The sequence below is a fragment of the Notamacropus eugenii genome, chromosome 4, assembly GCF_028372415.1.
Source record: "Notamacropus eugenii isolate mMacEug1 chromosome 4, mMacEug1.pri_v2, whole genome shotgun sequence".
NCBI classification, from domain to species: domain Eukaryota; kingdom Metazoa; phylum Chordata; class Mammalia; order Diprotodontia; family Macropodidae; genus Notamacropus; species Notamacropus eugenii.
Window position 1 is genome coordinate 346,048,270 of NC_092875.1, and position 14,344 is coordinate 346,062,613.

Below are 14,344 nucleotides of genomic sequence, written 5' to 3' on the forward strand. Positions count from 1 at the left end.
GAGACAAGCTGAGCTTTAAAGGGTGGTTATCGTTAAATTCTCAAAGAAGACAGCAAAGGAGGCTCCTCTTGTTTGGATGACTAGTGTGTATATGATATGTTAAAGTTTGTTTGGAGTAGCCCTATGGGGGATAAGGTCAAGAGAGAGGGCTACAAAGACGGATGGGGACCATATTGTGCAGCATCTTCAATGCCAAGCTAATCAATCAAAAAGAATTTATTAAATGCCTACTATGTGCCAGGTACTGTGCTAAATACTGCAGACACAAAGAGAGGAACAGTACAGTTAAGAATCTGAGAATGCATCTTCTCAGTAAGAGGGATCAAAATTCATTTCGTGTAGGGTAACAACATAATTAAAATGATATTTTAGGAAGAAGACTGCACTACTGTGTAGGATAGGTTAGAGTACTAAGGGTCTGGAGGTCAGAAAGAGATGATGGAAGGCCTAGAATATAATGGTAACAGGGGGAACTGGAAGGAAGGGGTAGGTAACAGAAATTTCATGAAGAAAGAAATTATAGGACTCCATGAGTTAAATAAAGCAAATAGGAGCCATAAGTTAACCATGAACCAGATTTAATTCTTAATAAGGACAGAAAAGCCAGGGAGATTTCAAAGAACTAGAAAAGTGATGAAGGGATTAGTGATAACATTTTATGACACACAATGACAGAATGTTAAAACTGGAAGGGACCATGGGGACTAGTTACTCCATTCCTCTCATTTTCCAGCTGAGGAAACAGAACCGAATTTTTAAGTAATGAGCCCAAGTTCATACAACTACTAAGCATAGCTGGGACTAAAACCATCTCCTGGAGTGTGTGTTAATTTCTGCTTCATCATGTTGCTCTGCAGATTGCCCAAGACATTTTATGTGGTAAGCTCCTGAAGAAGAGGGGCTGTGTTTATTAATTCTTTGCATGGTGCATAATTAAATCTAACTACTTATTGTGTGACAAGGAATACAAATAAAGAAAATTGCAGTCTAGAGACTGAATAACTTGCCTAACATCATGCTGTGATGAAATTGAGATTGGAATGCCAGTCTCCTGATTCCTTAATCTAATGCTTAGCGACCTAACCAACCTACCTCCTTTTAAAGTATAAGGCAGAGAGCTAAGTTAGTGTGTAGACCTACACAACTAAAGAATCATGATACTATGATACTAATGTAAAGAGACAGATGACTAATCAAAGAGCAGTTTTTAAGTTCATGGTCTATAACTAGGTACTCAGTAAAATCCACTTGACTCAAGGAAGGAACAATGAATTTCAGCCAACCAGGAACTCTTTTTTCCTATTTCTAAATTCATGGGCTACTACAAAAGGAATTACAAACAAAACAGCCTAAAATAAATTTATTCAAAGATATCTCCTTTCAAACTCTAAAGAACAATATAGTTAGTTAAGATACATAGAAAGCCTCTGGCATTTGAAGCCCTTTACAATCTGGTGACTCCCTCCCTTTCCAGTCTTCTCATACCTTACTTCCTTCCACATACTCTCCAATCCAGTAACTCTGATCTCCTTGCTGTTCCTTGCACAAGACACTCTATCTCCTGGCTATGGGGATTTTCAATGATTGTTCTCCATGACAGGAATTCTTTTCCTTTTCAGCTCCAACTTCTGACCTCCCTTAAGACTCTGTCAAAATTCTGATCCTGATTCTATCCCAGTTCCCATAATGCTAGTGGCTTTCCTCTCAGATGATTAACAGTCTGTCCTGTCTATCTCTTCTCTGGTCATAGTGATTTGCATGTTGTCTCTTCCATTTAACTGTGAGCTCCTTGAGGGAAGGAACTTTTTTTTTGTCTTCTTTTTAATCCCCAGTGTTTAGCAGAGTCCCTGGCACATAGCAGGCACTTAATAAATGCTTGTTGATTTGGTAGAATTTATAGTAAATTTTAGAACATGTGAAATGGCTTTAAGTGTGTTCACATTTTATTATATTAGATTAAAAAAAAGAATGTGAGATTTTCCTCTTTTTATATACTATTATTACGGAACAAGAGAACACAGAATAGTCAAATGTAATTTACTGGTGTTATCATTTGTACTGTATTTTTAGTGTAGTGGTGTCAAACAAATAGGAATGGGGGCACTAAAGTGTATATAAGGATCTCTGCACTTGTGTACTATTAAAATTATCAATGATTTATTGTATTCTTATTTTGTTAAATATTTCCCAATTACATTTTAATCTGGTTCTTGTAGAGGGCAGTATGTTTGACATCTCTGTTAATATGAGAGATCTTCACTTATTTTTCATTTGTCCCATATTTGCGTCCCCTGTCTCACAAAATGGTACATTTTTTTCTTTTGCCACTTTACTTCTGCCTGCTCCATGAAATCTAATTGTTGGCTTTTTAGTCAACCTATGTGTGAGATTCTATGAAGGAGATGGTAATATTCTTAAGCATGATTTCAAGTCCTCCTCAGTTACAGAGTGTTAGTAATAAAAATCTCTTCTTTTATGAAATTTTGGGGTATTATAGAACAATTCCATTGTTTCTTTTTAAAAATATAACATTATGATCAATTATTACAAAAAAGACAATTAAAACAATTTCACTTAAAGGGTAAGGGTTATAATGTGAAGAAGAAAGTATCTGAATTCGAAATATTCTTTCCTTTATACAGCTAATAATGTACTTCTCTGATATTCATATTTCTTGAAACTCTGAACTTTCTACAGGACAGAGAATCACTGAATTTATGAGATGGAAGAAACAGAGTTTATCTGGCTCTACTCCTTTATTATGCAGATAAAGAGAACAAAATATAGAAATGTGATTTGCCAAAGATTTGGTGGTTAGTAAGTAATAAAGATGGAACTAGAACCCAGATTTTCTGATTTCTAATCCAGTGGTCTTTCCAGTATATTACTTTACCTTTGCTATATTAAGTAAAGTTGCCTTACATATTATCTGTTGATAGCAGTTGCCCTAACTGATAGTTAACTGTTTAACTGTATAAAAGCTGTCCTCTGCCCTACACTTTTTAAAAAAAAAAATTCTATATCATAGAATTTATTTGAAAAGATGAATTGGTTTGATTTCCCAAGTGGTTAATAAGTTACTTGAAGAAGTACCCCTACAGCTCAGCCAGCCAATGTACATTTGTTCAATTAGTCTTTAATTCTACATTATGATGAAGCACTCTATCCAAGGTAGACCCTCCTGGCAGGGAAAGGGAGAAGGGGAAAAGGAAAGGAGTGCTAGAGGATGAGAGACAGACAAAGAAAAGAGAAGGAGAGTATTTGCCTTAACTCTGCCCTTAATGCCTACTTTCTGGGAAATTTATAGACATACAGTGAGAATCATTTTCAAATTTTTAGTTCATGTATGTCACATGCCAACATAAATTACTTTAACTTAGTTTTTTAAAAAAGACCTACAGAAATAGGGAATATGTTAATTATAATGAGAATATGGAATTTATTTCAGAAAACCAGGACAATTTATCACTTAAGTAACAGCATCACTTAAGTAATAAGACTCTATAAAGTCCACATCTCAACATAATGGGGCTAGATTTGACTTACACAACTTCTCATCTTCAAAGCTATCCCACAATTTTAAAGCCACTCACTGTTTTAGGCGCTGCTTCTGCTAGTCTCTCCCGGTACTGCGATGGGCCTAATTCGGAGGCAGCCCTTCCTGACAGTAAATATGAGAAGAGAAGCAAGGAGAAAAAAGGAGAAGGAAAAGGGAGAGGATGGGACATGGAAGGACGAAAGATGGTTAGAGAGGGGAGAGGGAGTCTTGAACTGAACTCTACTCATTGACCATAACAACTGAAGAACTTAATGGCAGCAGGGACTGGGAATATTTTCTAAATTTCTAACTGCATGCAGGCTGTGACCTTATTGTCACCAGTAACATTACCAAAATCACCCTTGCAATACTATAAAAATATACATACAACTGTACAAAGCTGAGACAATTAATCTATAAATATTAGTGGCCTTGGAATAAATTGATAAACTAATAAAAGCATATTTGATTTATGCATCCCACAATCCCAGACTTGAACTGGTGCCTAATGTTCTCAAAATAGCTCTTCCATCCTTCATAAAAAATGCAAATGATTTAATGTAGAAAACCTGAGTATGATTCTGACAACCAACAATGCTTTGCATTTGGACACGAGATTCACTTGCTGTAATGTTGGAGACCAAGGGTATATTTATAGTAAAGTAAAACTAAATTACTCATCATTCATCACTTTCTAGGAGCTTGATGTCACCACCTCAGACTGACATGCTAATCACATAAATCGTAAGTCCCACTGTTGTCTATGCTCCATTCTCAGAAAGGCAATATGTCTTCTTTTTTTTTGTATTAAAGTCATTTCCCCAAAGAGTTAGGTTAAACTTTCATTTTCTACAGTAATGCTTACAGGGGGAAAATACAAAATAGACAAAATATTCTGAAACCTTGTTTATGTTGATAAAATACTGCCAACCTTGGTAGCTATCTTACAGAAGTCACAGAAGTAATGAATGATGTGCCTGAGAATTAATTTAGTTACTATAGATTAATCAACAAGATAATAAAAATAATATATCTGACTCTCCCTAGTGAATGGTGATTTTTCCATGTCAAATGCCAAGGACAGAGTAGTGGAATGTACTTACTTTGCCATAATACGTCTCACATTATTTGCATACAATGCTGGATTTTTCTTTTCTTCTTCTGAAGGTGTATATACTGGAAGAAACTAAATACAAAACAGTAAATTATAACTCTAACATAACTTGCTTCTTACCATACAAGAACAAAGCAATTCTATCACTGGTAAGATTAATATGACCTGAAATCTAACAAAATAGAACAAAAGTCATCTCTGCCTTGAAACAAAGTAAAACTAAATTTATATCAAAAATGAACACAAGGTTGCATTTTCCTCTCTAGCTAATGACATACCCCAAAGTAGGAATGGGGTTTGTTTTGATTTTCAAAATAGGATTGAATCTATTTGAATATCATTCTCGTGGTCTCTAAAGAGGTATTAAATTTATATATTTGAAAACTAGCATCTAGGTTTTGCTTTGGTGAGTCACTTCCTTTAAAAATACACAAAAGATTTAAATGGATTGGAATACATTTTTTAAAAAGTTATTTAACAAGTAACCTATTTAGAAAATTTTAAATTTTTTAATAAATAGATAAAAAATAATATGTACTTAAAATTATAAATTTCTATAAATTTACAGATAATGACTTATCACACACTTTTAAATAGTCAATCTTGCACTCACCTACATGGGTATTCAGAAACAAGAGGAAAATATGCTGAGTACGTAATCTTATTTCACTAATTCTATAAACCTCAAACACTGAAATTTCTAAATTACTTTATCCACTTTCTCCAAAGGGAAATTTATTGAGTAATATCTGAGCAGTAGGTTCTATTTTCTCATTTCTAACTAACACTTTCTAGGCTAATGCATTAATTTTCTACAGAATGAACCCACTACAGAGAGTAGCACACCTAAACCACATTTGTCTAATGAATAATAATAGCTCACACTTACAAAGCACTTTACAGTTCTTAGTTTTCTTTAAATAAGTGGAATTTCTTTAAGGTCCACAAAATATAAACTTCAGTTTTCTATGAATTTCTCACTTCCACATTAGCACAAAAATAATTCAGAGTTCTGTGATAATTCCTCCAGTTAAAAAAAATTAGTAATGTTCTATTGTTAGCATCATTAAATGCATTGGAAAGAAACCAACTTTACATAATCATCTCAATCCACTGAAAAGGACAAACTATGATTGCATGCAGTTAAAAGCTAAGGTTTAAAAAGCATATGAGAACCTTTAAACTATGATTATCAAAACACATATATCATATAGTTCTTAAACACATTTACTTCTATTTCTTTCAGACTGATTACCATCACATATTTTTGTTCAAGGTCTAGGCTAACTGAACCATAGAATTACAAGATGGAAAGATATTTTAGGATAAGTCACAATGACCTCTTTTAAGGTATCCTTGGACTCTAAACTCTATGACTTCTTAGTTCTCTAATTGAGGATCCTGGAGCTAAAGACATCAAATGATTAGCCCCAAACCCACAACTAATTAGGGGTAGAATCTGTAACTACAGTCCAGGTATCCTGACGTTTAGTCTAATGTTCTTTGAACTACACCAAACAGCCTCATTTCTTTCTTCCTATTATGACAATGAACAAACCAAACCATTCCATAAAAATGAGCTATTATTTCCTTTGTATAAAAAATCTGCTATATTTAAAGCCTGGAACTATCATTTTAAAAAATGTGTTAAACTTGGACTAATGTCATGATATATAGTACCTTGTAATGAATTTAACTAACATTCTACTGAAAAAGGTTACAATGAATATATCATCATTTTCTATTTATGTACTACAAAGGCAAGATTAATTGACTGTAAAGTCAAAATTAAAAGAAGGATGAGTTTAGGGATAGGTTTCCTATTTGGTTTTAAAAATCTTATCCAAACAATTTAAAATCCTACAAGAGAATCCATCTTGATGAGGTGTTTGTGAAGCCCCTCTAAAGTGCTTTGAAGAACATAAAGAATACCATTTCTTTTCTACTAACCTCAATTTCCACAAAATTATGAAACTGACATAAGGTGAGCCATAAAATCTTCAACCTTCAAAAAAGGAAAGGACATACATTCAACAGAAAGTGAGATTACTTTAAATTCAGTTTAAATATTCCAAATACTGATGCCAGTTTTAGACTAAACCTTCCCTCTAGATGGCACTGTTGTGTGCTTTAATTCTCATGAGTCTGAATTGTACTTTTAGCCTAAGGTTCAGTAGTTAAAATTCAATTAGTTGACAATAAACATGAAAAGAAGTTCTTTATCAAATTAAAATAACCACTGTAGTATAAAATGTATCATGTTTTACTCCTTTAAAAATAGCAGTCATTGAATTAACAATGTATTACTTCTCTTTTTTCTTCCATTAATACAGATGGTGATAATTATCCCTATGAAATAAATGGCACTTTCACTAAAATTTTACTCAAATGTCTCACCATGGCATAAAGGTAACCATGGGTTATTGAAGGCTACACTAGAAGAATGCAAGCTATTGCAGGTCCCACACAAAATGATAAAGGGTTCAAATATAGTCCTGGTCATATGACCTGTATGGATGTTGTCTAAAGACCAGTTTGGTTAAGTTGGAGAAGCTGGTGATCCTTAAGCAGGACACTAGGCAATTACATTGGTCAAGGAAACTCATGTAATCATTTACTGCAGTGTGTGTGCGTGCGTGCATGTGTGTGCGCGTGCGTGCATGTGTGTGCGTGTGTATGTGTGTGTGTGTGTGTGTGTGTGTATGATATGTATAGAAAAAAGTGCCTATAAAGATGAAATTGCAGATCTTTGGAAGCACTGAATAATATATAATAATTAAAATTAAAGAATGGTCAGTTATTCTTATTTCTCATTTGGAACACATTTAATTTAAATCCCCAAAGATTGGAGGTACAGAAACAAGCCACAGTTTAAGTGTGTGTAAACATTATTGTTATACCACAAGCAGTTATCGAAGTCATTTATTCTTTATTCTGCAAATAAATTTGCATGGTAAGCAATAGTGCTTCAAAAAGTACCCATGATTTCCTTGGTACTTTTTTGACCTTTACATGACATTTAACATAAAAGTATATGCGAATGACTACATCTCTGGTAGTCATCTATTGGTACAGGGAATTTCCAGGTGAGGAAACTCTATTTGCCAATGCAGGTTGACTTGGTCAGGGTCACAGCCAGTGTCAAGACTCAGGACTTGAACCCAGGTCATCTTGGCTTTGAGGCCAGCTTTTTATCCACAACACCATGCTTCTCTGTGAGGGAGGTGTGATATAGTAGAAAGAGTATGGGGTTGAGAATCTGTCTCAGTAAGTTCTATTGGACACAGGCATTCACCCTCCTGAGGTTCAGGGTCTGTTTTCTTTACACTTTACTCTTCAGTTGTATCATCCCTTTCTCTGGGAGCAACAACACAAAATAAATAAAAGAAAATTCAGACTGACTTACGCTCCAGGTCCTTGCCATGTCCAGGTAATTGTATCCTAAAGATAAATTCAATGGAATACAATTAATTGATTAAAATTTAGTGATTCCAACTTTGTACACTTTGTTGTATACTATGGTATGATTGTGTTCTGAGTAAACTCATTTTATCTTTGAACTATCTTTCATTTCTTCCATTTCCTCTTGTTACATAAAAATCACCTCTCCCATGGTTTTTCTTCACCTGCTCCCAATTCTGCTGTCTCAGTCAGGGAGGGAAGGGTTGTCAAAGTCATCAATATGTTTTCTGACATGTCTGTGTCACAGCTCTACCACCACATTCGATTTACCAATGGTGAGTTCATTTGAAAACCTTGACATTCATTACTGTGACTCTCTGCATTGTCAGTGTCTATTCAGGGGGCAACCTCTCCCACACTGCTCACATCCTACTTCTTAGTTCTCTCCCGTCACCAAACAGCCTTAAAAAAATCAGTATCTGTATTGATCAAGCTATCTTTCCTCTACAGTCTTTCATCTTTATGCCATTTCAGCTATGTATCAGCGGGAGCCCACACTTTGGATTTCATCATCAAAGGCCTTAAAATTTTGACATTGTGGCTGAAAAAAGTCTTAGAGGTCCAACCATTTAGTTTTATAATGGAAGAAATCAAGGCCCAAGAGCTTAATTGATTTGCTCAAGGAGACACAGGGACCAAGTTCATAATTCAGCTCTCTTGATTGTCTGTACAAAGCTCTTTTTTTTTAATGTAACATTACAACTAGAGGAAATTCATATTGAAAAAAGTCAATCTAAATGTAAATCATTATTATGCCCAAGGAGTTACCAAACAAAAAATATTTTGATATTTATTCTGAGAATGGCTATTATAAGGGAATAGGAAATCAGAGAATATGTATGTATGTATGTGTATACACACAGACCTGCTCTCTATAAAATATATGAAGGATTTATGTAAGAAAATTTCTCAATGGGCATATAAATTTAAAGTTCATTTATTGAAGGATTAGAAGGGATTAGTCAGAGTGCTTGAACAAAAGGAGTTTTCATTAATATGTGACTTGTACATGCCTCTCGTGACTTCTTCTGGAAAGGTGTGTTGAACTCAACCCATGGTACCCTAGAGGATTTCCTACAGTGTGTTTACTACTGTTGTGTAAACAAAAGCCAATGAAAATGCACCATGGATACGTTAAAACTCATTACAACTCTAACCCTCAATTAACGGGGCCCAATGTTTCATCCGCAAGTAAACAGAATTTACCAGTTTGTTTGGATATCGTAAAACTACAGGTTGAACAGGAACACCAGGAATAAAAGCACCTAGAAAGAAAAATCATACATATTAATTAGGTTTTTTGTGTAAAGTAAGATGACCTAAGTATTCTTTATTGATCCAAATTGTTGGGAGGATTTACCACCTTAGTGTTGAATTGGCATTTCTTTCACTCACCTTCATAAATGGATTAAAAAGTGGAGAAATGGTTTCCATAGATAATATACACCATATAGGCTACATCCTGTACTTCACTTAAAACTTCACTTAGACTTTTGGAACATCTTGTATACAGTATTTTTCAACCTTGCCTGACCCCAAAATCATGCTGACAGGGTCAAATCATAACATAGCTGGGCATCAAGGCATTTTTATTTTTAATAGGTGCAAAATTTTATAGATGGTAGAGCTCAGGGGTACTCTTTGGCACATGTACCATGTGGGATCTGGAATTAAGGGATGGCATCCCATCCAAAGAATGGAGTCATGTTCACGGCTAGGCAATGCTAATTTAATTAAAATAACAAGATTATCTAAATTAGTTTATAGAGTCAGTGCAATAAAAATCACTTTATAGAACTAGAAGAAATAAAATTAATTGGAAAGAATAAAAGGCTTAAAATCTCAAGGGAAATGAGAAGAAATAGGAATGCACTGGACAAAGCTCTACTAGACATCAAAACTAAGTCATATTGGTTAAAAAACAGAAACCTGTATGAATGGAATAGACTAGATAATCACAAAACAGGAGCAATCAAAATTAGTAGCTAAAAATTTCAGTCAAGATGACTTCCTTAACAGAGGCAAAACAGCCCAAATCCCACATACCTATTTCAACAAAACCCTGAAATTTCTAACAGACCAAATGATTCCTTAACTATTTTTCATTGTCACAGTGAAGAGTTCAGTTTGGAGAACAAAGTGGAATGCCTTCCTTCCCCACTAATATTTGCCCATAAAAGTAACAGGCATGAATAAAACATTTTTTTTTTTTTAAAGAGAGAACAAATAGATAAATGGTAGCTGTAAGGCACATAAGAGGCACTTAATGTTTGTTAACTTGACCATATAACTAAATTATAACTTGATCTTAATTTAGGCATAGTATTATATAAATATAATATAAAACTGGAGTGTACTGTTATTTTATAATAAATAATTTCCTATACAATAGGATTATATATAAGATGAGTTTTGGACCTTATCTAAGGGGATCAGTTATTAAAGGACTAAAAGAATATGATTATAAGACTGTTCTCAGTATGATTCCCAAGGGCAAAATGACAAAGAAGTGGTAGTATATCTCACATTTAATACACCACTTCTTATCAGTATTGTTTATTATGACTACCACCTACAGTAGCAGCTGGACTGCTCCCAAGATTATCAAACCTGTTCAAGGATGCAGTTTCCATAAACTTTCATTGGTATTCAGGAGTAGTTCTGCCTAGCATTTGCATTCTATGTAATATTTATATAGCTCCTGGAGACTTAAAAAGCATTTTCTATATTATTTTATTTGAATATCTATCTATCTGTCTGTCTGTCTATCTATCTAAAAAGAAAAGAATACTGATTTTCCCAAACAGAAGATTCAAGTCCTTTAGGCAGTAAACTCTTCCTTATTATGAAAACCACCATCACAAACAATATAACTACATTTTGAACCCCTCAAGAACACACTGTACATTCTTCCTGCTGTTTTCTCAGTTCAGACTATTAAGAAAGTCATGAGTAAATACTCCTTTGGCAAACACTCTTTGACCAAGTGTGCAGCATTAGTCGTCTTCAACTTTAGAATGAAGCATTTTGTACGATGATCACAATGCTTAAACCTTATAGGAAGAGGTTTATTCTCAAAATGGATCCCTTGGACAACACCAAATCAAAGCAGGAATGACATAAAGCAAACCAAAAACATCTTTGTAAATCAAACCAAAAATAATTCAAATTAAAGCTAAGTTTAAATATCACAGATTATGGTTGCTTTCCCTGTATAGTAGAAATTTTGGTATCCCAAGTAGCATCACATAAAGTCTGAATTGAGCCTGAAAAATTGGATAGCAAACAAAATGTTTTTATAAATCATTTACAACATGGACTTAACTACTGAGGTTATTAAATATGAAGTCACTCTGTCAGGTCCATGTGACTACAATTTCCAAGTAGGATTTCAGGCAATTAAGAATCTTATCTTTGAACTGATAGGAGAGGTAGAAGTAAAAGGAGAGGGAGACAGACTGATACCTTTTGTGGATGCTGCCTAAACCAAAATAATAAATACAACCTTATACACCAAATCTGTCTTTTTGACATATAAAACTGGAGTACATGGTATCCTTTTATAAATTATTTCCTATACAATAAAATTCTTCAAAAGATGGGTCTTAAACGTTATCCAAGGGAATAGTTACTAAAGGACTATAATATCATTGCTCAGCATGACCCCCAAGAACAGAACGACAAAGAAACTTCAGCAGATTTCACATCTATACAGCATCACTTGTCAGGATTGTTTATTACAACCACCACCCACAGTAGGAACTGTACTTCTCCCAAGACCATCAGACTTGTCCAAGGATGTAGTTTCTGTAAGTTTTCATTGGTATTCAGGGGATAGTTCTGCTTAGCATATGAATTCTGTTACCTTTCTCTCCCCTTCTCTGGTTTATAATCTCATACTCCTTCCCTAAGAATGGATAAGCAGCATGGTATGGGAAGAACTATTAGTTCTGGTGTCAGAAAGACTGGATTCAAATATCATCTCTCACACTTGCTATCTGTAGGACCTTGGTTAAATCACCTTATTTCCCTGGGCCACAGTGTCCTCATGTATAAAATGAAGGGGTTAGGCTAAATGGTTTCTGAGGTTTCTTCCCAGTTCTAGAACTATGATCCTATATTACTGTAGAGTACTCAGCCTTTTGACCCACCAGAACCTCCCCCAAAGGAACCCTAAGCTACTTTATTTTCAGAAAAAGATATTGTCTTTTCTGAAGAGGAAAGACTCTGCCGTATTTTTTCCTTCAGCAAATCTTTTTAGTTGGAACAGAAGTCTCAATGCCAAGTACTGTGCTAATGAAGAATGACTTAAAAAGCTACTCATTTTGTTAGAAGGATTTCATTAATTTCTTTATTAAACTGTTTTCAAGCTAAAATTGGCCAACTTTCAGTTACAGTTTCTATATATGATTGATAAAGATGGTAATATGTTCCCAGATTATTTGGCTAATGCACAAGACAAAATCAGTAAAAAGAGATATTTAGTAATTTTTAAAAATATAGCAGGACACCCCTAAAATAACATCAACAAAGAAACGAGACCTAAGAGAAAAGATTAAACTATTGCTAGTAGCGCATTTATCTCTATAGAGAGGGACCTGTAATTTCATGGATACAAGGAACTCTCAGGGGAAGAAACTCCATTTATTTAACAGGTTAGATGAAATGACTTTTTCAGGGTCAAAGACTCAGTACAGTTATCCCTTCCACATCATGGGAGTTAGGGGAGCACTGCCACCTGTGATGTGGAAAATCTGTGTAAAAATTTTTGGCCCTCCATTCACACCAGAGAAGTCTGAATTTTCTTTTATGAGGTGTTTACAATACTTTATTGTAGAATTTGGGCTAAGTATTTGGTTATAGGCTCTGTGTTATCTGCTTAGCTTTGCCTGTCAGTTGTAATTTCCACAAAATTCCCTCCAAATTCCCATTTACTTTCTTATGCCAACCTGTGATAAATTGAAACCATGCTGGGAAAAGTTGCAATGCGGAAGGGACAACTGTATGGTAAGAGGAAAGAGTTAAACCTAGGTCTTCCTGGCTATGAGGCTGGCTCTCTATCCATTACACAGAGAGGAATCTGTAGCCTTAAGATCCCCTAGGTCCTCAAGTGCAGTCCTTTGATTGAACCCCAAACTTCACAGAACACACACACACACAGACACATACACACACAGCCTGGGGCCCACAGGTTCCTCACCCCTGCATTATACCATAGTGCTCTCTATTTGTATGCAATGCACTTTAAACTAAAATGTAGAGACTGAAAGATGGCAGGGCAACTGCAGCTTTAGATCAGCTGCTATAATTCTCCGGATTTCACTTAGAACACAGTTATTTGCAATGGTTGGGTTTTCTAAGGACTAAATAAGAATAGGGATAGTCTGATTGTACTGAATTTCTATCATGGTCTTAGTTATAGCGGTCCTCTTGGTTGGAGTGAAGGGGAGTGGAGGTTTTTGATTTAACATTTTGTTAAGAGAATAAAGAAATACAGGTTAGTAGCTGCTTTATCTTTGGACTCACCCTCACTCATTCATCATTGAGATGTGTCAAGTCTAGGGGTATTGTGCAGAATAACTTTCTTTCTCCTTACATTCAATGCTCCCATGCCTTCTTTTCAATGGGCTTCCTGGAATTTTTATTAAGAAATACAGATATGCAACGACTTAAAGACACCACAACACAACTCTGATTAATATTCATGCTATTCTCCCTGCCTATAATGATGTTTCCCCCTTTTTCATTCAAATTCTTTCTACCCTTTTTCCATACAAATTCTGTCAATCCAAGATTTGACTGTTCCAGAAAACCTCCTCTGATTGCTCTAGTTCACACTCATTTTTGTCTTAAAGTCTTACTGTCCAGGGACAGGCTAAGTTACTCAAAACCAGAGACTACTTTTCTTGTACACACCACCATGCTTTAGAACTGTGCTAGATTAACTTTGGAGGAACTAAAGAAACATGTGATAGGACGATATGAAAGACAACTGATGATTAGACAAACCAATAGTGAGGCTGTGCAAATCATTTACCATGAAAGCATTATACTGATTTTTATCAGACTCTATGAGGGGAGTTAGAAAAGTTATATGCCTTATAAAACGACTGTCATTTTTCAACAATAAAGCACTATTTTAGCAACCTCTAAAATTTGCCACCAGTAAAAAAAATCCTCTAGAAAAAATAAAAACAAAACTTCAGCATACAACTAGGAGATGATTAAAA

The 14,344-nt window shown here is 34.8% G+C and overlaps 1 protein-coding gene across 4 annotated transcripts in view; it reads right to left on the minus strand.

Annotated features, from left to right (window-relative positions):
• The window catches only part of LPCAT1 (lysophosphatidylcholine acyltransferase 1), a 146,834-nt gene that overhangs the window by 23,626 nt on the left and 108,864 nt on the right, over nt 1–14,344 (minus strand). For all 4 annotated transcript variants that reach the window (XM_072605366.1, XM_072605368.1, XM_072605369.1 and 1 more), the window contains exons 6-9: nt 9,321–9,379; nt 8,059–8,093; nt 6,603–6,657; nt 4,642–4,724 (exon numbers count right to left, since the gene is read on the minus strand). In XM_072605366.1, coding sequence (XP_072461467.1) covers nt 4,642–4,724; nt 6,603–6,657; nt 8,059–8,093; nt 9,321–9,379 — 232 coding nt within the window. The remainder of the gene's footprint in view (nt 1–4,641; nt 4,725–6,602; nt 6,658–8,058; nt 8,094–9,320; nt 9,380–14,344) is intronic.